This window comes from Colias eurytheme, chromosome 13 (genome assembly GCF_061535395.1).
Source record: "Colias eurytheme isolate Ceu_HAF_F1 chromosome 13, ilColEury1 Martin Lab GWU primary, whole genome shotgun sequence".
Classification (NCBI taxonomy): domain Eukaryota; kingdom Metazoa; phylum Arthropoda; class Insecta; order Lepidoptera; family Pieridae; genus Colias; species Colias eurytheme.
The window spans coordinates 4,064,357-4,091,239 of record NC_142992.1 but is presented as its reverse complement, the minus strand read 5'-3'; the positions used below and the strand labels follow the sequence as shown (position 1 = coordinate 4,091,239).

Here is a 26,883-nt window from a genome sequence, read left to right as displayed (position 1 = left end):
GGCCGCGGCCGCCAGTTGTGTGATTTGTTAAAACAAAAAGTGTTATAGTGCCATAAACAAATACGTAAACAACACTGTTGGAACTACGTTGGATCGGTTTAAATAAGGACAAAGGAAGGAAAAATATCTTGAACATTTATGATCAAAAATTAGACTTGGCTTAAAGGTCTCGTAACCAGGCCGTTAAATCTTCAAAAAAAAAAATATCATGATAGAATCTGTCACTTGTCAGATCGACAGATCGTAATTTTGAATGAAAATTAAACTGTCTATAAATGCTGTATTTTGTGATTTATCAAGGATTTAGCTGAGAATATTTTTTTTAGACAAATTCAATAATAAATATATGAGTAAAGTAATTATAACATATAACAAGATGCTAGCGCCTTATTACAGGAGGTTTAATATTAACGTCGGCAAGCGATTGTTTTCAACTTGCTATCCTGAAATAGAAACAGAATACTATTGTAATATTAAAAATTGTTCAGAAATTAAACAAAATATTAATCAACGGAAGGGTATAGGTAGCTTAGATCATGTACTAGAATTGTACCATACTTTAAAAACAACATCTACTAGTGCAAGTTCTTATGAAAATGTAAAGAAGGATTTTTACAAAGAATTGATGCTATTACCGAATCGAACTCATCCTTTAGTTCAGCAATATGGGGAAAATCCTGTCACTGTCACTACTTTAAACGAAAAAAAGGATTTTGGCATTCACAAACCATTGGAATTCAGTGAAATTACAGAATTTTTGAACTTGATGAGAACTGACAGGCTTGGATATACTTGTGATAATAAAAGTTATTACTACTTTGGTGAATTAGCTGAATATGAAGAAGCTCTAATCAAATACACAGTGTCTTCATTATTGAAAAAGGGTTTCAAATTAGTTTCTGTACCCGATATATTACCAAGTGCGATAATAACAAGTTGTGGTATGACTGTAAATAGTGACAGAACTCAGGTATAAATTTGCATAGAAAATATATAATTTGAACTCGTCTAGGACTGTTATTTGTAAAACAATAATCGAATCGAATAGTACTTGGTTAATTTTCATGACTTAAATTTTTTATTTAATTCATATTATAAATGGTTATTAATGCAAAAAAAGAAAAATGATTACTATTCTGTTTCTCTATGTTTAAGTGTGTGTGTGAGTGAAACCGATTGTACAGAAATAATTATTAAAGATACTTATATAATTTTTTTTTCAGATTTATTCTTTGGATCCCATATTGCATGGACCGGATTTGTATCTCTCTGGTACAGCTGAAATGTCTCTAGCCGGGCTTTTTAAAAATACTCTCCATTCTTCAGATAAATTGCCAATAAAGCTTGCCGCAGTTAGTAGATGCTACAGAGCAGAGACTTCTAATGTATTAGATGAAAGAGGGACATATAGGTTTGTTTTTTTGCATTAAAGTGTACAAGAATAGTCTAAATGTTATTTTTTTTTTGAGTTCTAAGCCTAATTAGGCAAGTGTTCTACTAAATATCTCACTGTAAAATTGTAAACAACATTTGTGTTGCCAAATTATAAAATTTGAATCATAAAACCAGTGTGTTGGTAAGCGCATAACTTGAGAACGGGTGGACCGATTTCGATAATTCTTTTTTTATTATATTCCTTGAAGTACCAGGATGGTTCTTATGTAGAGAAAACATAAATATGTACCACGGGCGAAGCCGGGGCGGACCGCTAGTTGTATGATTAAAATTATTCATATGTAGTCTCAAATTTCAAATTACAGAGTTCATCAATTTACTAAAGTTGAAATGTTTATTGTTTCACATCCAAATTTGTCTGATCAGATGCTAGAATATATCAGAAAAACTCAAGAAGAATTATTTACGCCATTAGGCATACACATGAGAGTGTTGGATATGCCACCACATGAATTGGGGGCACCAGCTTACAGGTAATCTATACCTAATTCTCATTACACACATTACACTATGTATATACTATTATTATAACAGAAATATTCATAAAACAATGACTAGTTTATAATAAAGGTGAGTGATTTGCAACTACTGCGTTTAAACAGTGTAATATTTTGTGCATAGTTTTTTAAAAGAGTTTTGTGACTAATAATCTTTACACAATATGACACTTTTATTATAGACAATTATTTGCATTGTTAAAGGAAATTTGATATGAAAATAGGCTAACATTGTTCTCTAAGTACATATTCTCGAAATGCTTATCAATGCACCTTCCCGCACCATAAGCTTTGTATGCACTATTTCTAACCTAACAACTAACCTCAAAACTTGGTCTCGGACCTATGAAATAATAATCATAAAAATAGGATGACCATGTTAATAATAATCACTGTACCATGAGTAGTACAAATCTTTAGAGCTATTTATATGGATAGATATAAGTATTTTAAAATTTGTTAAACATGTATAGTGGGAACTGAGTATAATATTCAGTGGTTTTTATCCTTTAGGTAGGACACAAATATTTTATACAATGTGTTAATAATATTCTTGTAGAAAATATGACATTGAAGCTTGGATGCCAGGCAGAAACAATTATGGAGAAATATCGAGTTGCAGTAATTGTACAGACTATCAATCCAGGAGACTTAACATTAAATATAATGATGGAAAAACTGATAATTATGTGCACACATTAAATGGTACAGCTTGTGCAATTCCACGGATGTTAATTTCTTTAATGGAAACCCATCAACAGGCTAAGGGAAAAATAGAAATTCCAGAAATCCTACAACCATATATGAACAACAAAAAAAATATTGTTAAAAACACAGTCATGCCGAAATTAAAACTTTTAAAAATAAAACATTAAATTTGAAGATTGTTTTTCATTTCACCCGATAAACCTAGTTAGCAGATAAAATGTGGCATCAATAAATTGTATAAAACAAAGTGGCTTTCTCTGTCCCTATGCACCTGTATGTTATCTTTAAAACTACGCAACGGATTTTGATGCAGTTTTTTTTAATAGATGAGTGGTAGAAGAGGAAGGTTTATGTATGTATAATTTACTAGCTGCGCTTCGCGGTTTCACCCGCGTGGCTCCGCTCCTGTTGGTCTTAGCGTAATGATAATATATAGCCTATAGCCTTCCTCGATAAATGGGCTATCTTACACTGAAATAATGTTTCAAATCGGACCAGAACATCCTGAGATTAGAGCGTTCAAACAAACAAACAAACTCTTCAGCTTTATAATATCACTAGCTGCTCCGCGCGGTTTCACCCCCGTGACTCCACCCCTGTTGGTCGTAGCGTGATGATATATCTATAGCCTATAGCCACAGTATTACCATTATTTCCTACAGTAGTGCGACGAATGTACTTGTGCAGAGAAACGGAGGGGAACTGGCGGGGGTCGGGCGACGCGGGCCGCGTAAAGCAAACACGCTTAGTTCGCTTTACCTAGCGCGAAAGGATGACGCAGTCGTATTTTTTGTGTAATAATTTTATTATACATAGGTACTTACATATTCTATTATGGCGCGCACAAACTGTTCGGTTTACGGATGTAAATCTACATTGAAATCCCAGAAGGAAACAATATTTCAGAAAGATTGTATTAATTGTATCTGTTGAATTAAAATCAAAGCTATGTATATGTTGTCCTCATTATTTTCTAATCAGATTGTACATCCCAATGCGAATGCATTACTTAGTTAAATGTTATAATATACAATTAAGAACATCCAAAAATAAAGTGTCCACGTAAATAATATTTAGCAGTGCAATATCTGTAATTATATATTTATGAACAAATAATTACATCAGATTTAATAATCGCAATTATTTTGAATGTACATATGAATAAAGATTTCATCATAATATTAATAATCACAATTGTTTTATTTCCCATTTGTTGCAACCCTAGCGTATTTTCGTGTGGCAGCGTAAGTACCTACGCTGGCGGCGGCATCGCGCGACATCAAAGGCGATTCCTTACTGTAGGAAATAATGGTAATACTGTGCTATAGCCTTCCTCGATAAATGGGCTATCTTACACCGAAAGAATTTTTCAAATCGGACCAGTAGTTCCCGAGATTAGACACATCGGGCGAAGCCGCGGGCGGAAAGCTAGTGAATAATAAAATATTTAAACACATAAGTAGTTATGACTTATGAGAGATATTTATGTACCTACACAGTACACAACATAAGCATAAGTTAACAGAAAATAAACATTTTTGTTTCTGGCAGCTGGCCTTTGATTTGTTAGTACACTTTGCTTTTAACTTCTTCCATTATTTACATAATTTAGTACATAAGATTGGATTAACAATATTAATTGCTATGCTTATTGCTATGCTATGGATGTTTCTAGACGGTAGACCCCAAAGGCCAAAAGAAAAACAATAGAGCGGTGGGTTGGCAGTGGGCACCACAGCACAGGTGGGCACTGGGCACTGGGCAGTGGGCATATTATGACACAAAGTTTAAAGAGGAAAATGGAAATTATGACATATTAAGCCGTAGGTCTTTAAATTATTATTTGATCTGTGGTCTTTCTGTTTAATCTGTAGCAATGTTGGAATGGTTGCCATGTCGGTTCCAATATGGTTGGCACCAACCAAATCGGAGCGTCTGTAGCTCAGACTGATTTTCAGTTCGTATGTGCGATAAATAAACGTAAAAATCCATTGTAGACCAGAGCCGATAATTTTTGAAACAAAAAAAAAATCGCAGTAGGATGAAACCCATTAAAAAAGGAGGAAAATATGATAGTTAAATCTTGCATAAGATAGAGTGAAAAATTCAAAAAAGTTTTTGGTTTTTTGAATTTTTCACCTAAATTTTAGGTTATGTGAAAAAATTGTTAATACAAAAGTTGTAGATCTTTTTATTACAGCTACAACTTTGCCATTGAACTTTTTTCCGTAGGACTTGTAGTTTTGTCGGAAAACGAGAGAGACAATTTTTTTCTCTTAAAAGCTCCCGAACTCGTATTAACCGTAATTTTATTTTTTCCTTACATTTTTATCATATTTTCCTCCTTTTCTAATGGGTTTCATCTTACTGCGATTTTTTTTCACTTTTTATTATTTTTAAAGGGTTTCTACCCTGGTCTATTGGTCTTTCTTGTCCAAAAAAACTAAATATCGCAAATGAAGCCTAGATAAATGATCATATAATATGTGTTTAATATGATACATAATCATAATGCCACATACAAGTGATCTATAAATTATTATATTAATCTAAAACAATTATATTTTAGACCTGTTAACACTTAACTTTAAGTAAAAAGTAAAATCTAAACGTCCGCGTCGCGTCGATTCGATTGGAGAATAATTCTCCGCTATTTCGTAGTTGTTTTCGATTGGCTGCAAAAGAAATACGATAGGTAATTGAGGAAATACCCGACCATAGATATAAAGATGTGACCATATGTAAGTTATGTTGTTTTCCACATTTATTGGGTATTTTGACCGCAATAGGTACTTTTAGTTATGGTTTTATTTTTATTTATTTGACTTTTAATTGAATATAATTAAAACGATAACTATTAAAGGTCACAATTCTTTTAGGATCAAATAAATATTCATTAGAAATTTACAAATCTACTTGTACGTAGAAGTATAATATTATTAATTTACATTTAAATGTAAGTTACATTTTAATAAATAATTGAGATTTTTTTTATTTCTTGAACTTTTCACTTGAATGTTTTAAGTATAAATTTTCCTTCCTCATGAAGGCCAATGGCGATTTGGGATAATTGCTAAATATAAGCTTGCAACTCAACAGTCGAAGATTCTGTGTACCTACTGCAAAATGCAAATGCTGTGACTTGTGAGCTGTTTTCAGACTTCATTTGAGTTTTGGAAACGCAACGCCGCGAGTACCGCAAAGATTTTAGCATTTAGTTGATTTAATTGATAATTTCAATTTTCAGAATTATTCCCTTATATTTGCGATTCGATCGTGCGTGGTTTCTGTGGATTAAAATATTGTGATACCTTTTCGGACTTGGTGATCAAGAGTAAGTAGTTAGTTAACTTTAGGAAATTATATGCATTCAGTCGTATATATATACTAATTTTTATATTAACAAAGAAAATCCTCATGGCATTATTTATTTTAGTAAAAATTTACGGAAGAATAGCTGTGTCCCGCGGATTTACCCGCCTAAATGTATATTTTCTTTTAAACCTCATGTTTCTGTAGGAGTAGGTATAATATTGCATACCACAGTTGCATACACTAGCATAATTAAGTTACCTACCCCTTATTACATCAGCCATATTATTCTGTCCACAGAGCAAGTAATATAATAATTCTGTCAGTTAAAGTCTTGCCAAAATCGGCCCAGTCGTTCCAACTTCCAAAGCCCGAACACTAAAAACACTACTAGGATCTACTTTCTACTAGGATAGTCCCAAAGTAGGTATATATTAAAAGGACTGGACTACCCACAGGATGTTAAAGTATAAAACAAAATATCAACTATGGACGCTAGATTGGTTGAACTCGAAAGCCTTGATCACAAAATCTCCAGTCTTGACCAGGAGGTATCCTGTCTAAAGGCTCAGTTGGCAGCTAACGACACAAGATCAAGATTAAATAATGTCGAGATCAAGGGCGTTCCTATAAAGAAAAATGAAAACCTATATTCTGTTGTGGACAATATCTGTCAGAAAGTTAGCTTCAGTATTAAAAAGGAACACATCAACTACCTATATCGTGTTCCGTCTCAGAAGACAAAAGATAAACCCATCATAATTAGTTTCCTGAACAGATACGTTAAGGAGGATTTTGTTGCTGCGGCTCGAGCATCGAAGGAATTGCTAGCTCGTGATATCGGATATGGAGACTCTAACAATCGCATCTTTGTGAATGACCATTTAAGCCCTGAAATGAAGAACCTACTGAATAGCTGCAAATTAACTGCCAAGGATAAGCACTACGATTATGTCTGGGTCAAATTCGGTAAAATACATGTACGTAAAAATAATTCATCTCCTGTTATAATAATTACCAAAAAGTCAGATTTAAACAAATTGTCATAATATGTATCCATTCCGTATCATTCTTTCTTGTTAAACAACTAAATTGTGAACGATTCAAATGCTTATTTTATAAAATCAAAGTCGAACAATTAATATTATCACGCTTAAATTTGTCTATATTATGTTTTCAATTTATTTTAAAATGTTATAATTTTCGTTCAAAATACCAAGTGTTTTGTAGCCATGCCTCAACCGTAGTCGAACCGGTTTATTCTCTACTAATGCGGGTGGATGTATTTTTCTTTTGTGTCGCTTGTTGCAAAGATGCTCCGAATACTTATTCTTTACCGATTATTGCTATTCCGTACAAACTCGTGCAATTTAGTATTTGCACTTTTCTCTGTCGCACTTATATGATTAGAATTAATGTCGTTAACGTTCTAATGGTTTTAATACGCACTCAAGCTCTCGTGAATATTATTAATAAACTTACGGAATCGCTATATTTTAATAAATACTATTTTGATTTAATCTCGGTTAAAATGTTAGGAACATTATTTTGTAGAAATGATATATATTATAACTACTTATTTAATAGTGGTTTGAATGTGATAATGCAGCGTTTGGAACATCGTGTTGTATTTGACACAAGTCTATCAATTATCTTACTTTTATACGTTCTAGTAACTATCATTCTAATAATTATTATAACTTGCAAATATACGTACGTACGTAAGGTTAAATCGTTAATGGTTCTATTCGATTATAACGTGACATCTAAACGTTTATTGATTGTATCAAAACGAAATGGCTAATGAAAATACAAAATTATCAATTTACTATCAAAACGTTAGAGGATTAAGGACAAAGTCCTTATTATTTTTTCGTAATTTATGTTTAACCTCGTATGATATTATACTGTTAACGGAGACATGGCTTGTGGATGGTATATCGGACTCGGAATTTTTTGATGATCGTTATGTAGTGTGGCGTAGGGATCGGAATTATGAGGCGACAGGACAATCTCGGGGAGGGGGCGTGCTTGTCGCAACCCGAAAGGAATTAATCGTGACGTCACAGGAGCAATTTCAATCATCTGCCGAAGACCTCTGGTTGACTATACGTGTTAAATATCATAACGAACTTATTAATATGCACATATGTGTATTATATCTTTGTAAACAAAACTTAGGCAGATCCTTTTCTCAACAATTGCATAACTTTCTAGAAGCACTAAATAATATAATTCTCAATCACCCCTCGGATAAAATAATTATTGCGGGCGACTTTAACATGAGTAATATATCCTGGAATTTAAATTCTGAAGGTCTACTTCTTCCTTCAAACTATTCGAATGGTGATGAATGTTTGTTTATTGACGAATTATACACTCACGGTTTGCAGCAGTACAACTTCATACATAACGCTAGCAACCGAATACTCGACTTAGTGTTATCGAACGATTCTATTGTTGTGTATGAATGTGTCCGTCCGCTTTTACCGATCGACCCTTACCATAAAGCACTCATAATTGATGTAGAATTTGTTCACATATCGTATTTAAAATCGAATACTAGGAAGAAAATATTATACAACAAAGGGGATTACGAGGGAATAAATGCAGAATTGTTTAAAATTAATTGGTCACAAGAGTTTGACAGGACTCATTCTATTGAAGAATGTGTGAATTATTTTTATTCGATTGTTAATAATCTAATACACACTTACATCCCAAGCAAAACCGTGGTCGACAATAAGTTTCCTATTTGGTATTCACCAGCTTTAAAAAAGATTATTAAAGAAAAATTTAAACATTTTCGCAAATACAAGATTTACAAAAACCTAAGTAGCTTAGAATCATTCAAACTGTTAAGGGATAGAGTTAAGAATGTAGAAAATGACTGTTACCAAAAATATATAAATTCTGTAGAAAATTCCATTGAACAGAATCCTAAATACTTCTGGTCCTTTTTCAAATGTAGATCGAAATCTAAAGGCTTACCTAGCAATATTAAATACAATAACAATTTACTCACATCCGGAAACAATATTTGTAATGCATTCTCAGAATATTTTTATTCTACATTCCTAGACAAAACTGACACAAATTTATCAAATTATGTATCTGAACTGGAATTAAGTAATTTTGAATCAAATTTTGACCTTTGTTCGATAAACATTGACTTGAATACGATAAAAAAGGCATTATCCCAACTAGATCCTTCGAAATCTGCAGGTCCTGATGAAATCAGTCCACTGTTTCTTATAAAATGTGCCGACTCAATAGCCATTCCACTAGCCTATTTATTTAAGAAATCACTTACTCTTATGGAATTCCCCTCAATGTGGAAGAGGGCATTTGTTACACCTGTCCACAAAAAAGGTTCTAAGTTGGAAGTTGTCAATTATAGACCTATATCTAAATTGTGTATCATAGCCAAAGTCTTCGAAAGAATAGTATACGACCAGGTTTATGCAGTATTTAAAAACACATTCATGAGTTATCAGCATGGATTTCTTAAAGGTCGATCAACCGTGACTAACCTGGTGCTTCTGAATGATTACATTACTGATGCTATGGAGACAGGCCATCAGGTCGATGTAATCTACACGGACTACAGTAAATGTTTTGACCGCATAGATCACAAGATTCTCTTGCATAAATTATACATAATGGGCATTAGAGGTAACTTACTCAGATGGTTTTCCTCGTATATCAACAATAGATCTCAAGCAGTTGTAATAAGTAACTATATATCAAGTTGGGTGGTAATACCAAGTGGAGTACCTCAGGGCTCCCTTTTGGGTCCTCTTATGTTTTGCGTATTCATAAATGATATTCCAAATTGCTTCACACACTCAAATCTTCTTTGCTTTGCTGATGACATGAAGATATTTAGGACTATTAAATCTTCTGCTGATGCTGCTATGCTTCAAGATGACCTTAATAAATTAGACTACTATTGTACTCAAAATAAATTAGATCTCAACCCTGGTAAATGCACAGTCGTCTCATTTAGTCGTAAAAAACAAACACTGCGTTTCAACTATCAAATAAAAAATCAAGATCTTGGAACTAGCCCTGCCATAAGAGATCTAGGAGTGATACATGACCCAAAACTCATGTTTGATAAACATATCGATTATATTCTAGCTAAAGCTTCTAAAGCTTTAGGCTTTATAATGAGAATTTCGTCAGATTTTAAAAAGGCGAAAACGTTTAAAATTCTGTTTTGTGCTTACGTACGTAGCATTCTAGAATATGCGTCGCCAATATGGAATCCGCGATACGATAAATATATAACTAGAATTGAACGAATACAGATGAAATTTTTGAAATTCCTATGTTACCGATTACACGTCCCGTACAAATCTGAGGATTATTACGAGGTCTGCAGCAAATTTCACTTCCTACCCCTAACATATCGCCGGGAGATTTCTGATATTTTATTACTTTTAGGCATTACATCCAATAAAATAGACTGCCCAGAACTACTAGCCAAAATTTCTTTATACACACCCTCAATTTTATCTCGTAAATATAATCCTATCTTTACTTCCGCAGTCAACACTAACTATCGTCAAAACTCGTTTATTCTACGCGTAAGCAATAATTTTAACAAGCTATCAAAACAGTTCGACTTTGACTTATTCTGCAGCAGTTCTTACTCCATTAAGCGTCAGTTAGCTAATGAGTTCTTCCGTCAGTTTGGTGGTCAAGTTGATATGTAATTTGATTAGTGTTACAATGGCATTGGTTTTAAGCATTTGATTCGTGTACGTAATCGCTCACATTTGTAATTGTTATATATTAACATTTTTCTAGCCGTGAGAATCTGTAAATGGCTTATTGTAAGTATTATATTATGTGACTATCTTTAAGGATACAGCTGTAGATTCTCCTAAAATATAAATAAATAAAAAAAAATAAATAAATAAATAATAATTAGCTATTCCTACCAAATTTCATGGTAATCGAACCCGCAGTTTTTGCCATAAACAAACCTTTATGTTATGTACATACTAGGTTAACCAACCTATATATTATGTACATACTAGGTTTCCGCCCGCGGCATCGCCCGCGCAGTCAAAGAAAAACCCGCATAGTTCCCGTTCCCGTGGGATTTCCGGGATTGCGTCATTTTCCCGGGATAAAAAGTAGCCTATGTCCTTTCTCGGGTATCAAAATATCTCTATACTAAATTTCATGAAAATTGGTTCAGTAGTTTAGGCGTGATTGAGTAACAGACAGACAGACAGAGTTACTTTCGCATTTATAATATTAGTATGGATTGTATTTCGCATTTAGTACTATCTCGTTAACTTCCGTTTGCTTGTGCCGCACACTCACACATTTTGCACGAATACGCAAACCCACAATAATATTAGTGTAGGACGCCATTAATTTCAAATATTTAGGTACCTACCTATATAGGTATGTGTATATAGTTTTTGCGTGCGTAAATATTTTTACAGTGTAGGTAGTTACAATTTTTTGCAAAAAAGGGAGTGACCCAGGTAACGTTTTTTTTTTTCAGGATTTGTCTTAGATATTAATTTCAAAATTTAATATTTTTATCTATCACACGTTGAGCACACCTTATAATTAGGTAGTTTTGATGTAAATTCAGTTTATAAGATACCTATCGTATTAGAAGTTGTAAGGTTCATAAATCTATACTAATATTATAAAGAGGAAAGGTTTGTGTGTATGTATGTATGTATACGTATGGTTTTCACGCATAAACTACTGGACCGATTTCAAAAATTCTTTCACCATTAGAAAGCTGCATCTTCACTGAGCAACATAGGCTATAAAACATGTAGGTACCACGGGCGAAGCCGGGGCGGATCGCTAGTTATATATAAATCTCGTGTCACAATGTTTGTCCTCAATGGACTCCTAAACCACTTAACCGATTATAATAAAATTCGCACACCATGTGCAGTTCGATCCAACTTGAGAGATAGGATAGTTTAAACATGTAAGTACCACGGGCGAAGTCGGGGCGGACCGCTAGTAAGTAATATGTATATTTAGCATAATAATGAGTTGGTACACAATTAAATATGTATAATTAAAAACAGGTAACCTAACCTAACCTATTTACCTAGCTAGTTCAATTTTCCGAAAGTTCATAATCTCGCTAGATACCTAGTACCTACCTATATTATTAGTAGGTTTATTGTAAACTAGCTGTGCCGGCTGCCACGGTTTTACCAGGTGTTCCGCTCTTGTTGGTCTTAGCGTGATAATATATAGATGAATGGGTTATCCAACACCGAAATAATTTTTCTAATCGGACCAGTACTTCCTGAGATTAGCGCGTTCAACAAACTCTTCACTCTTCAGCTTATAGTACCTAGGGTTCCGCCCGCGGCTTCGCCCGCGCAATCAAAGAAAAACCCGCATAGTTCCCGTTCCTGTGGGATTTCCGGGATTACATCATTTTCCCGGGATAAAAAGTAGCCTATGTCCTTTCTCGGCTATCAAAATATCTCCATACCAAATTTCATGAAAATTGGTTCAGTAGTTTAGGCGTGATTGAGTAACAGACAGAGTTAATTTCGCACATGGACGTATAAAAAAAGACGGACGCCGTATTACGAACAAACAACGTGAAGCCACCATAGTAAGCTAGCGATCGTGTAAAGACAATAAACACGCACACACTCTCAGCATAGTAAGCTAGTCGGCCGCCATTACGTCGTGAACTACCGACTGATTAACTGCGTCACTGTTTCACAAAAAATATTTAAAATGCCGTCTTGCGTGGTTAAATGGTGTCGCAACAGTACAATTTTAAATAACAAAACACAAGGGATTACATTCCACAGGGAAGCAAGTTATTTCTTTTATGTTTTAATGACAAAATTATTACGGCAAAATTTATAGAAAAAAATACAGCCGCCATTGTCATCAACACAGCTGTTGCCATGGCAACATGGCACACACGCATGGATGTTTCGCCGCCATTACTAGGCTTCACTCAATATTTAGGCGATATACCGTCCGTCTTTTTTTATACGTCCATGATTTCGCATTTATAATATTAGCACAGAATACATAATAGTAGCTAAACCACAATATACAGATACATACAGTAAGGAAACTTCATACAAATCGTTCGAAATGGCTCACACACACAAGCAAGCGTGTTTACGAGAATCATAAGGGTATTCAGGGGGATCGATAGTAGCGGGTGACACATCCACAGATTTTGAATGACAAAGATACATAGGTAGTATAGAAAAGTGATGTCAATGACTTCACGTTAAATAAATATCGATTGTTTCAGTTTGTAGCCCAACTATATTTTTCGGTATCTATTGTCCCAAGTATTCTTTTAAAGAAATATTCAATCTACAGTTTTGACTTTCCTACGATTTTATTATATGTATAGATATTAAAATAACGATTACATAAATATGCCTTTATAATTAAATTACAAATTATTTACTGAAAAATACTTTCGTCTACTATGACTAATTCGGAATTTATTGTTAAATTTTATAGTGTAAAATATTCTCAATCTTATGAACAGTTTTTTTAAGTAACTGATTATGTTTAATTCGTTGTAAATAAATTCAGCCACTTCACTTTACAGTTTATGTGTTCTCTCTTAAAGCAGCAACGAAAATGTTATCCATTTTCTCGACATATTGAACAAAATCATCTGGTGGTATAATATGTAATTGGTATAGTTGAATTCAAGCAGCCGAATACTTCGCAATTAGTACGTGGCATTTTTAAAATGATCGCCGTAATCAACTTATCTACAAGAAAGTGTTCAAATTTAACTGAAATAATATATTTCACCAAAATGTTAAAACATAATACATAAAAGATAGTCTATATTATAATTATTGTATTTTTATCGATACGTGACGTCACCACTTTGTCAAGCACTAAGCCTGTCAAACTATTTTCTTTTTCATCCTAAAACAAAAAGGTGAAAGGTTCTATGCTCGTATAATAATAATTTTAATTTATTTCTGCATATTTTGTGTTTTTTAATTTAATTTAATTTATCGTTTTAAAAATAATTTTGTAGGTAGGTATACCTACATACAAGTATTGTAAATTCTGGTTTAAAATAATTATTGAATATACCTATGTATAATACAAATATCAAGCATTATAAATAATTTAGGTACATTAAATAACCTTCGGCGTCCATAACAAAACAAGATTTCGAAATATAGCACTGATAAAAACGTATTTACTTTTACAAGGTGTATTAATTCGGATTGTTTCTTCTTGTAAATTCATATTTAGGCTACACCATTTTTGTATTTTAACGAGTTTTAATCTAAAATTACCACAAAATCGACTGTGAAAAAAAAGCAAACAGAAATATACAGGCTGAATTGATAACCTCCTCCTTTATTTTTTGAAGTCGGTTAAATATCAAAAAGGTAACAGCCCTATAGTTATAACAGTGCTAACGTCATAATTTCATCGCAGGGGCTTAGTTTCCTAACTGTATGTACATTGTACGTATATATCTGTCAACTGTGGCTAAACGCTACAGAACGGACACTCCGCCTCCCGCCAAAATTAAACGCTTACCTCACCACAATCAGGCTAAAAATGGTCCACATTTTTCTACAGGGACGATACGCAACGAAGATTGACAAAATTAATCAAATTGACTTAAAGTAATTTTATTATTTTGGATTTGTGATTATCGTTTTTCGTAGAAAATGGTTAGATATTGTGCTGTTTACGGATGTATTTCATCAGAAAAACGCGAATTTTTTTTTACGCTAGTCAAAAATGTGCCAACCATAAAGCGTTATCACACACATTTGCAGTCTCTACAGTGTGACTGTCAAAACGATAATTTTGTATGGAGTGTCCGGGGTGTGATATTAGTATGGATTTCATGTATAACTTTGGTGTTTCTACACCGATTTACATGATTATTTTTTTATTGAATAGGTAATAATGTTAACTTTTTTAATAAGGGATGATTGAGAGTGTTGTAAACGTAAGAGTAGACAAATATCATCAGAAAGCTCCGAATTGCTAAGCTATTGAAGTTTCGCGTGTTATTGTGAGTCAATTTTAAAAGATAGACATATAAGTATGCTGTCTAGGAATTTATTTTTATATAATAATAATCATAATTTAAGAACATTTGTGTCATACATGATTTCTATGTAGCTTTAATCATTAAGGCTGCAGTCTAGCAAAATTGCGTTTTCAACAAGTTATTTGACAATTTTTTCCCGGCTAATGAAATGATAAACTGAATTTTTTTTTCTTGTTTATCAATTAGTGTTATATACGCAATGCGCGTGAATTTTTTCACATTTATAAAGTTACTTTATGTTACCTTAATCAGGCCTTCAAGATAAGTCTCTTTCCCCCAAAATCATTTCGAGCTAAGTTTGTGCACTCACTACGTTGCAACCGATTACAATTTACACAATCTGATCAGCGCATTATTATCCTTATATAGTCGTTATTAAAAACTGCTGAATACAATTGCCGAAAAACTTATGATTTTCTTAATTAGAACGTTATAAATTCATTAAATTTCCCATTTTTTGCCTCACAAAATCGATTGATAAATACTGCTAAAAGTTATTTTTTCCATTAATTTATTCGAGTTGGTTGAAGACCAATGAGTATTAATCCTTTAAAAAAATTTTTTTTTGAATTTTGATAATTCTTTAAATATTAAAAAAATATTTAAAATAATAAGGAAAAATCCTAGCGAATTTCTTTAGTCGCGCTCCTTGGGCCGGAGCGTTCTGACGTGTGCTCTACGCTCGATTTTCCTTCATACCGAAGTGAAAGTTGCTCTACTTCATTAAATTTAATATTTTTGTTAATTGATTATTTTTATCTTAGTTTTGTGCAAATATTCGTATTTTTAAACATTTGATTTCGATATGGAAAATAAACGAAAAAAATACCCGTGTAACTACTAGAAAAAAAATTATCTTCGAACATAAAGTTAATGAAACCAAATAGATTGTAAAGGTGATTGGCAACAATTTCTTTATTTTACGGGGTATCAGTAAAGGGATGTATATTTCTTTAAAACTAAAGTAAGCTCATAAATTTTCTTATAATATAATTTTTTTGAAGTTCCAAAAATGTTTATTTTTCGTTTGAGAAATACGAAATATAATATAAACTTGTATTGAGAACTTGAACTTCCCAAGTTCATCCGGGGAAATCCCCATACGGGGAAAATGATTTGTTTACTCCAAAATTGATCCGAGGTGTTCTTCTAGTCATTTTCAACGTAGCGGCATTTTGTTTTATTATTAATTTTGTAACTTAAATACAGGATGTTGGTTTTATATTCTGATCTTACAGACGCGCTGACAAATTTAGTCCGCCATTTCTAGTTTAGTCTACCAACTCTAAGTACCAATATTAAAACGAATGGATTATCATCACATCACAATAACATAGAAAATTCAGTGGGTGTTGAGAACTAAACAAACAGAAGTAACAGAGACGCGAAGAATAAAAAAAGAGGACGAAAACGATAATTCGTTGATGCTTTCCCTTTTCGACGTATTGTTAGGGTACATCATCAATCTGCAAAAAACAAAACTGATGATTCCCAATTGCTAATTAAAAATGAAAAACAAATAATCGACAACAGTGGTGAAAATTTGCTGATCACAATGAAACATCCTTCAGTGGTAGCAGATTTACTCATTTAAAATGTATCGGTGAACAGCGTAAAGGAGAGGAGGACAGGAAATCATTATGAATGTGGATGGTGGATTGTATACAGGGTGTAATCGATAAGTATGTGCAGGCGATTATGACGTTATTATTGCAGGTATCAAAAAACTTAAAACTGATATCGAAATTACTTTACCTAATGAGCAAAATGACAATAATAACTTTTTAAAAGTATAACGAGAAATATCTAAAAAATTTACTTTATACACTCCCGTATCAAAAAGGGAAAATGGAACTAGTAGAAGTTAAATGTCTAATTCCGGCAAAAGACATGAATGCGGTAGATGCAGTTAAAAATAAAAAATTTAATATTTGAAATACAATGCAAAAAATAACACTTTTTTCATAGATAAGAATCATGACTATTTTTTCCAAATTCAGGGACAACTAAACGTTGCAGAAGTCTGCTTATTTGCTGTTTGGACTGGAGTGAATCATTCGTTAAAAATAGAATATATAAAAAAGTATGTAACGTTTAGGCAAAATAAAATGATGGAACATTATCAAGATTTTACATAAATTGCCTACTGTCAGAATTGATTGATTCGAGACTTCAGCATTCGATGCCCATCAAGGACCCATCCTATATCATTCAAGCGATTGAAAAAAAAGAGATAAATCCAGTGCAACCGATAAAGCATCAGAATGCTAGCAAAAGATTTATTAGGTTTATCAATATAAATCTATATATTATACATAATATAATAAATCTGTAGAAGACGCGAAGACTGACATCCGCGCGGACGGAGTCGCGGGCGGAAGCTAGTCAGAAATAAATATCTTTTGTTTTCATTTGCGTATTTTTCTATTTTATAATTTTTTAACACAAACATTACATTTTTTTTATTAAATACAAAATTTGTTTATCCGTTTTATTAGTTAAACTGAACAACTTTCACTAAGAAACTTAGGTCGAAAAAAATGTATAGAGATATGCATTTTGTATGGAAAGCTTATTTTTTTTTATATTTCGTCCAAATTTCTTTGTAAAAGTTGATCAGTTATATAAACATGAAGTTGAAGATATCAATAGAAAGTATTCGCAAATTTTGTGTACTGATAAAACAAAATCACCCGGTGTAATTTTCACGAAAATTGTTTCAAATTGTCATTTTTGGTACTTATTACGAATATTAAATTATACGAATGATTTAATTTTTAAAAAATTAAGTGGAGCAACTTTGCCTTAGTACATTTGTATTATTTACATATAGGATGACAGGATGCATTTGTTTGCACTACTAGACCAAGCCCTTAAGGCTGCACACGCGACGGAAGCTTAAAAAATGGAGTAACTTCTCCCGTTTTCCCAATATTTCCCTTCACTGCTCTGCTCATATTGATCGTAGCGTAATAAAAAGTATACTATAATCTGCCCAGGAGTATGAAGAATAATTGTGCCAAATTTCGTTAAAATCCGTCGTGTAGTTTTTGTTTCTATAACGAATATACAGACAGACAGACAGACAAAATTTTACTGATTGCATTTTTGGCATCAGTAGCGATCCCTTATCACCCCTTCATAGTTTTTTTTAAATATATTTCATGTACAGAATTGGCCTCTCTACAGATTTATTATAAGTATAGATAGTATAGATTATCGTTATTTATAAGTAATCACATTTATAATCTTGGTGATATACCTACCTATTAGTAGGTATATTATGTATAGGTACTTACGTAGTTTATGAAATATGAATATTATTTTTTTTCAGAATTTTTTGAACCATGTCGGGCTTTGGAGGTCCAGGTCCCGGTAAGTAGTTTATTAAAAAAAATTTCAAGACTTATATAAAATGTCTGCCAGATTTTATGAATATAAGTAAAGTGAAAAAATATATTACCTATGGTATGGGTTTATTAACAATATTTTACATAATTATAGACTTATTCTACACTTTTAGGTACCTAGTTACCTAAAGAAAAAAAAATTTTTTGTTTGTAGGTATTGTACCTAATAGGCACCAAAAGTCCTGGACCGAGTTTAATGTTTTTTTAAAGCTAAATTATTAGAAATTAAATGTGATGTTTCGCTGGTCGATTTTTTGGGGACAAATAGGTGTTCAGCCTACTGTGCCTGCCAGATCGATATTTTTTTCTTCGTCGTCGTCGTCTAATGGTGCATACCTATATCAAACGAGCGAATGCTCTTTCTTATCCCCCTTGCATAGAATATTTTCGAACGCACTAAGAACGAAACAATGCTCTATATCATTCTGTATACCCTAAATTACTTTTACATAGTGGGGTTAGAATGAGCTGTGGAATGAGCATTCGATCGTATATAATTATGCACCGGTTAAGATATTGCCATCGCCCATGAACATTTGCCGATTTTAAGCCTCTCTCTATATATGTGAAGTCCGAATAAAATAATAAGAAAGGTTTAATAAAATCACGGGTGGCCGAGTTAGTAAAGGCGTCGCCCCGATTTGGCGGAAGACGTGGCTTCGATTTTTTTCTGTGTGGTATAACATATAATATTATGTATTACAGGACCATCGAACAATTGGCGATCGGGACCTAGAAACCAGGGAGGATTCAATCGCCGAAGAGGTCGTGGGAGGGGCGGTTCACAGCATACATTGAATAATGAAAGTGGTAAGTAGGCTTTAAGTAGGTAACAAACATATTGGTATTATGTATCGTTATGAGTCAATTAACCCTTTCCAAGGTATATAGTAGACTTAACTTCATAAGCCAGATCCGCTGTATCTTTGTGTTTGTTGTTAACACAATAAACAAGCTAAGATACGTTTTAAATATGGAAAGATTCGATTTATAGATTTTGCTATGAATGCGTTCTATGGATTCGTGCTGTTTCGAGTAGAGTGGTGTAGAGATAAACTACGATAACATGGCGCGCCCCTCCAAAATTCAAAACGTTTGAAAGTACATATTTGTGAAAGTATTTACAATGCACCACCAAGATTCACAACGCATGTGTGCGTAATGAGACGGCCGTCAAACAAAAACAAATCCACGGATTTGTTGCTCGACTAGTCACGTTCTAATCGCTCATTATTATTAGTAATGGCGCTGCACTGACGTATTCTATGAAAAAGACACGTGCGTTGTCTTGGGCGCTCGGCAACTTATGATTAGTTGACCAACAAATCTGGACGTAAAGTACTAAAGACGAATACGTACAACTACATACAAACTCCTTCGTAAGGATGTCACTACACACATTGAAACAGTAATTTGGAGGGGCGCGCCATGTTATCGTAGTTTATCTCTAGCTATGTGCGGTGCATACTATCGATACATGACATAGCTCGAGCTGCCTAACTCGCACCTCTACAAAGCTTAGTAACTACGGTCACATAATTTTACAGCATTGCTATTACATTTTCGCAGCATAGCTGCATAGCACATCTCTGGTGGAAAAGCACCCTTATGATGGCATGAATATAAAAAAATATTTTACATTTTACATTTCAGAGGTGACACTCCACATTTCTAGGGTTTTTTTTATATTTTCATGATATTGCCAACTTACATAATATCACTTGCTGAATTCTGAATGTAAGCGAACAAAGAGACCATATACCTAACTTTTTTTCTTTACAGAAGAGCACATGAATAGGAAGGATAATAATGTGATTTTTAATAAATCTAATAAAAAAAATAACCAGAATTTGGGTATGCTAACACTTATTAAATTATCCAAATGTGAGGGTAATGAAATTTTAGCCGAAATAAATGCTAAAAAGGAGGCATTTAACAATATCATACAAAAGCCTCCCGATAGATTAGATGTTTACAGTTTAATATTATTAATATCGGCAAAAGTAAGCCAATCTCGATTAGAGCAGTTAAAGTTGGAGTTACTATTGGAAATATGTAATTCAGGTTTTATGCAAAACCTGGTATTATATTTATTAAATTTGCCGTATTCGGATAATAAAAAGCAGAATTCTTTGTATTGGGAGGATCAAACTGCTTTTTGGAAGAACTTGTTATTAACGCTTGAATGTATCATTGTAATATCACCATCAACTGCTGTAAATAAGTGCAGGCCTTTAATTGAATCTGCATCAAAATGTTGCCTAGACGCATTGAAAGAAAAACATAACTATGAACTACCTGAAGAGTATGCTAAGAAATTTCAAATGTTACGGGAGTTTCTGACCAATCGTGAAAAAACTAAAGAAGAAGAGGTGAGGTTCTAAAATATTATTCTTTTATCAACGTACATGCTTACTTCCTTTCCTTCGTAAAAATGACACCAGAAGCTAAAATCTTTTTAATTAATTCACGAATCGTCTTTCTTCCTATCGGGGGAAGAATTATTATGCGTGTAATTTTACGTCTTCCTCTTGGTTCGATCATTTGTTAATTCGAGCAGGCGCTGAAGGAAGTTGAAAATTTGCAACAAAGAAGTAATCAGCTACAATGCTCAAATTCAAAATACAGAAAAAAACCAATGCTTTCACCTATAAAATATACTTAACATAGACATAATTAGTATCTGTTGATGTAAAATCCAATCAATCTTAACCTTTCGAACCTTTATATGTAACCATTTAAATTTATCATTGTAGAAAAAAACACATTCTGAGCCGCCAATCATTGCGTTCGACGAACCACCAAATTCTTTCCGAGAATTGAGTGTTTTACCCACTACGGACGATCTCTTGGATTCGCAACCTTATATACGACCTAACATTGTGGATGGAGCATACGCTAGTATTGATCATTATTTAGATGTCCAGTTTCGATTGCTTCGAGAGGATTGCTACGGCCCTATCCGCGAGGGTATAAGTAAGTTTACCTATATAAATACTTACTTAAAACAAATATATTTCCTTATTTTTCTATTATTTAATAATTTATTTAATTACCCAAAAATGTGTTATTTTCAAATATTATCACCCCTCATGTTATTCAAGACCATAGAGTATAAGTTTTTTCATTTCTAATAACAACAAAAAAATAATAACAGCAACAAAATCTACAATTTGAATGAACTTTTTTATCCAAAATACAGGGTGTTTCAAAAGAAAGTTTATATTTTGTGGATGAATAAAAAAAAAGTAAGCTGCGGTCTATGTATTGAAAAAAATGTTTATTAATAATTATTAAAGTGCATAATATGGGAATTTATTTCTTAAAAATAATATCGTCCAAATGCAGTCCATTGCGTTCACGGCACTCATTTAATGTGCATTTAATCGAACAGTAAAATTATTTATGACAGCTCGGCAGGTAGACACAGTGATGGCTGCCATTTATCGTGCCGGTAATTTTCTTTTAATTTTTTTTTATTCATCCACAAAATATAAACTTTCTTTTGAGACACCCTGTATATATATGTATAATGTAAAATTTGTTGCATATAATTATTAATGTATTTGTAAAATTAACATTTACCATTTGGTTGAAACAAGTATATTTAATTATAATTACGTTAACAGTGCAATTTCGCCATGATCCAACGAGAAAGAGATACGAAAACATAAGGTAATGGATTTTTTATGCTATAAAAACATTATTTACCCATATTGTTTAGGATTTCTTTTGAATTTTAATGATAATTACTTTTTAAGTTTTTAGATCTTACTTAATACTTACTAATTAACAAATATTTTCATTGATTTTACAATTTTTGTTATAACACTTGGTAGGTGGGTCGATCAACTTTTAATGGTCCGACGGTACACGCATCATGTCCCTGAACGATAATTAATAAACATGAAATCATAAAGAGTTAAATTGGTTTTAATTATATTCTTTTTAATATTTTCTAACATTATTGTAAACAAAATTTTAATTGTTTTATTAATTTGTGCGTAGTTTCATGGTTGTCCAGAGACTAAATGCAATTTTCCAGTACTATCACATTTGTCCCCAAGCTACAATGCATTAACAAACTTCGAATCACGAACACATACTATCACGACCATAAATACCAAATACACTTCTTGTTTCAGTTAATGATTATTGACATAAAAACATACAAATATTTTTTTTTTATTGGATATAATACGATTTTCAGGCATTTTACTTTTGTCCCCATAAATCATCTACATGGCACAGGTCTCACAGACAACCGTAATTTAGTTATGAAAACAAAACACAGATGGCGCGGTAGATTCCTAAACAACAAGCTAAACACAATAATTAACTGTCGGGCTCAAACGCCATTTTGATTTGTATAAAATCACGGCAACAGTCGTCCGAGCAACGTTGGTGAGTGTGGGGTGGCTTTATTGTCAGTCCGTCAGACAACTGTGATTAAAACATAAGTACTTGATGCATTGTTATAAATTATACTACACGAGATGCGCTTTCGTCTATAATTTAGTGTGAGCTGAGATTAATATATAAAATAACAATAGTATTTGCTTGGCGGGTCAAAATTTTAAAAATGTCCCGCGGACAACCAGTCACTTGGCCAACCAAAGTGGTGGTACCATGGACAATTTGGCTGTCCCTAGGACAATAATTATATAAAACTTATACTTTAACAGTTAAATAGTTCATGTTTTGTTTATTACTCGGCTGTTTCGGGAACACATTTTTATTACGCAATTTTATGTCTAGTTTAATTGTAATTTTAACATTTCAAAAATCAAGACGACTAAGATGTCCCCATATGAAAATCACATTATACTTCATTCATTCAGTTATATCGAGAATCAGTTCATTTTAATTAAGTAAAATCAATAATACGATACGTAACAAGCTCGCCTTAATAGTTTTTTTGTAAAAAATATCACTATTTCCGCTTTACTGAAACTTTTTTATATATGAAACATTGTTTGGTTGTTCAAAAGACATCATTCGTTTCAATTTTAATAAAAATATTTCGTATTTTGGGTGTAAATAGAACAAATATCAAAATATTATTTATTATTTAATATTAGAAGAATTTATTTTAATTCTGAAGGGAATTTAACATTTAAAAAAGTACTATTGTGTAAGTTGTCCAAAGGACATTATTTCCCGTGAATAGATCGGTTCGTGAAGTTAAATCCACAAATGTATGTAATCAACATCACTGCTGCCTATATAATCTTAATCTACGAAGAATTATCTTCTAAATGAAATAGTAAAATGCTGAAAATTAAGTTAAAAAAAAAATACGAGAAAATTATGATCGGGACCTTTAAAAATTGATTGACCCAGGTACTAACGTATATATAAAAGTACCATCGCCCTCAGTGCGGTTTTACTATTGCTAATATTTTGCAATTATTTTACACATGCTACGTGCTAGTAGGACTTTTTAAACTGACTGACTAACTTTCTGACTTTTTAAACCTAATTAGTAAATAGCATATCTTAATAAAGGCAGTACAATTAATCACTATCAAATCTTGATTATTTTTTTACTTTTGATGTTGGTTTTTTAAATACCTACGGTATTTGTTCGTCGTATTAGATCGCGTTACAGTAGCGATGCCAATGCACGATAACATCGCTACTGCATCGCATCGCCGCAAAAAGCCGTGATCGAGGGGCCTAAAATATGGGGACCGATGAAATAAATTATAAATTTGAATTTGAAAAAAATGTTAAAAATATGCAACTAACTATATATATGTATATAAATCATTTTTTGCAGGGTATTTCGAAAAGTAAAGTTTGTGGAACCGTATGTTTCCAGTATCGCTTTTGGACACACTATTCAATTAGATCCACAAACTACAAAGCGATTTAGAAATATTAGATGGAAATTCAATAAGCGCTTTCTATATGGCGCTCTTTTATTATTTACAAAAGATGATTGTAAATCCTTCACTGTAGCAACAGTTTTAGACCGTGAAAGTTCTTATCTCTGCAATGGAAAGGTAAACATTATTTTACAATAGATAATAATTTACTTTTATTATATAAAGACCACTTGTGTATAACTGAGGAAGCTCAATAATAAGAAATAGAACAGCGGAAACATCGCCTTAGCACTCATTATCAGATTGGTGTTTCAAAATTTTCTTGAATTATGACCGCACAACAAAATTCATTAAATTATTTAAATTGATAGGCCGGGAGATACTGACAGAAAATATTGGGTCATTTGTACCAGTATGATGGTAGTTCAGGGGCTTTAAGTACGTAATGACAAAAAGAAAAAAATGGTGAAAGCGGTACCGGCTGGTACCGGAGGCCCAGTCGCGGGGCAAACTACCGCCTACTTCTTTTTTATGGGCTATCAGAAAATCCTAAAATTTTTGTGGAACAAATTGTTTGACACTCGTTATTTATCCGACGAGTTCGACTAAGGCCCAAGCGACTGGGCCGCCGGTACCAGCGCTCTGACCATCTTTTTTCTTTTTGGCATTGCGCACTTAAAACCCCTGAAGAACCCCAAACCCCTGTACAAATGAACAAATGACCCAATATTATCTGTCAGTATCTCCCGGCCTACGAGTTATTTTGAAAGTCTTCTCAACCGTCCGCCAAAAACAATTGAGGTTCTCAGTTCGTAGGTAGTTTTTCTTTGTTTTGTTTCTTCATTCGATTAAAATTTCTACACTGTACCTTATTATATTTTTAGTGAATCGTACTTATCTATTAAGTTTATTTGTGATTCCTTTATCTAAGTTATAGAGTGAAGGTATTAAGTTCTCTCTACATTTATTTCTCTCCATGCGCACGAGAGTTCAAAATCCTAATAAGTTGTTTATCTATAGTTTAATTCATGAAACTTGTTTAGATTCCAGTTTCTATAATGGACAATTGTGCGATACCCAACAATAAGGATGAATATATAATGATAGAAAGTGACATTTATTTTGAACCTTATTACCATGTATTAAAAGTGCTGAAAGACCCCACCTTTCCGGAGGATTTAGCCATGAAAAAATACATAGTAGACGTGGAGGTAAGTACTTCATATCGTATTTAGCCATCTACTATAATATTATAAAGCTGAAGATTTTGTTTGTTTGCTTTTTCTAACGCGCTAATCTCAGGAACTACTAGTCCGATTTGAAAAATTAATTCGGTGTTACATAGCCCATTTATCGGGGAAGGCTATAGGCTATAATGCTATATAGTGTGGAAATTTTCTATTTCATTATTAAGGTTTCCGTATAAATTGTTTTTTTACTCGTATGTGGTCACTTTAAGTTTAGACACTTTTTCCTTTGTGTTCTCGGGGGTTGCTACGTACCAAATTCCAAGATTTCTGTGTTCACTGCAAATAACCCTTTGGTTATGGTTCCCTTGCGAAAGTCGATATTTGCGAATTTTTTTAGAATAAACGGCTGCATCTTTTGATAACTTTGGTACATTGATAGATACATCCACGCGTTCCTTTGAACAACTGGAATCTTCCCCCTTATCCTATTCTGGTATAAGCAACAGCCAACAACCATACCTTCTGTTATGGTCTATGGGCGACGCAACCTGCTTACCACCAGGCAGTTCGTCCGCTCGTTTGCCTCCCTATAATATAAAAAAAAATTTAGATGAAAATAAATAGGTACATATTTAAGAGAGCTCCCATACAACACGCTTGACACTTATTTATGGTCAATAACTAACAAATATTGATAACGGCAACACGCTTGAAATTTTAGAATAGATAAAGTAATCTTTAGAATTTTTAATAGAAAAAAGATAAAAATTTATTGAATGAAAATAAAACGAACATTTAACATTTATAATGTAAGCCAAACATGCTAAGGTATACCGTACAGATATGCGTGTGCAGGTTAACACTTAACCCATCATCATAGGGTAATTGCGCTGGTTTGCCGTCCAGTTTCGGTTTTCGTCCATTTGACTGACCTGCTACAATCACGTGCGTAAAACTTGAATACAAACCTACATTCCCGCGCAAGTTTGCACTTTTTACGGTCCATAATGTGTAAGCAACAGTACTATCAACATCAAAATTTGATTTGACAAGAAGAGAGTTCAAAAAATTAACGTAAAAGTGGCCGCTTCCCATCCGTGCCTTGCAGATGTCATCGCGCGAGAGAAAAATTTGCCGGCGAGAAAAGTTCATGGTAAGTTAAATCACTGTTTTAGCTAGTTAACGTAATGTTTTTGGTACGTATGTTTAGTTATAAGCCTATTAAACGCAATTAGAAGTGTTTATCATACTTTTTTTATAATACTCTTCGAAAAATTAAGTGGACGGATACTAGGTTACCAAATTCTCAAAATATTTGGTTTTCGTCCAAGTGGACGAAAACTCAAACAGCTACGTGAATATTTGTTAGGTTCTTTTTACTGTATCGGACCT

At 33.0% G+C, this 26,883-nt stretch overlaps 2 protein-coding genes across 3 annotated transcripts in view; both read left to right on the top strand.

Annotated features, from left to right (window-relative positions):
• The first annotated feature begins 241 nt into the window (after positions 1–241).
• On the top strand, positions 242–2,834 carry SerRS-m (Seryl-tRNA synthetase, mitochondrial). The gene is made up of 4 exons (XM_090108371.1): positions 242–970; positions 1,224–1,411; positions 1,761–1,928; positions 2,512–2,834. Exons 1-4 carry the CDS (start codon positions 347–349, stop codon positions 2,825–2,827), a joined length of 1,296 nt encoding a protein of 431 aa, XP_089964497.1. The 5' UTR covers positions 242–346; the 3' UTR covers positions 2,828–2,834.
• Positions 2,835–5,820: 2,986 nt separating this feature from the next.
• LOC149903323 (NFX1-type zinc finger-containing protein 1-like) overlaps positions 5,821–26,883 on the top strand; it is a 52,908-nt gene continuing 31,845 nt past the window's right edge. For both annotated transcript variants that reach the window (XM_090109064.1, XM_090109063.1), the window contains exons 1-8: positions 5,821–5,994; positions 18,395–18,435; positions 19,176–19,280; positions 20,253–20,842; positions 21,227–21,446; positions 22,100–22,145; positions 24,253–24,478; positions 25,345–25,512. In XM_090109064.1, coding sequence (XP_089965190.1) covers positions 18,408–18,435; positions 19,176–19,280; positions 20,253–20,842; positions 21,227–21,446; positions 22,100–22,145; positions 24,253–24,478; positions 25,345–25,512 — 1,383 coding nt within the window. In that variant the 5' untranslated portion in view covers positions 5,821–5,994; positions 18,395–18,407. The remainder of the gene's footprint in view (positions 5,995–18,394; positions 18,436–19,175; positions 19,281–20,252; positions 20,843–21,226; positions 21,447–22,099; positions 22,146–24,252; positions 24,479–25,344; positions 25,513–26,883) is intronic.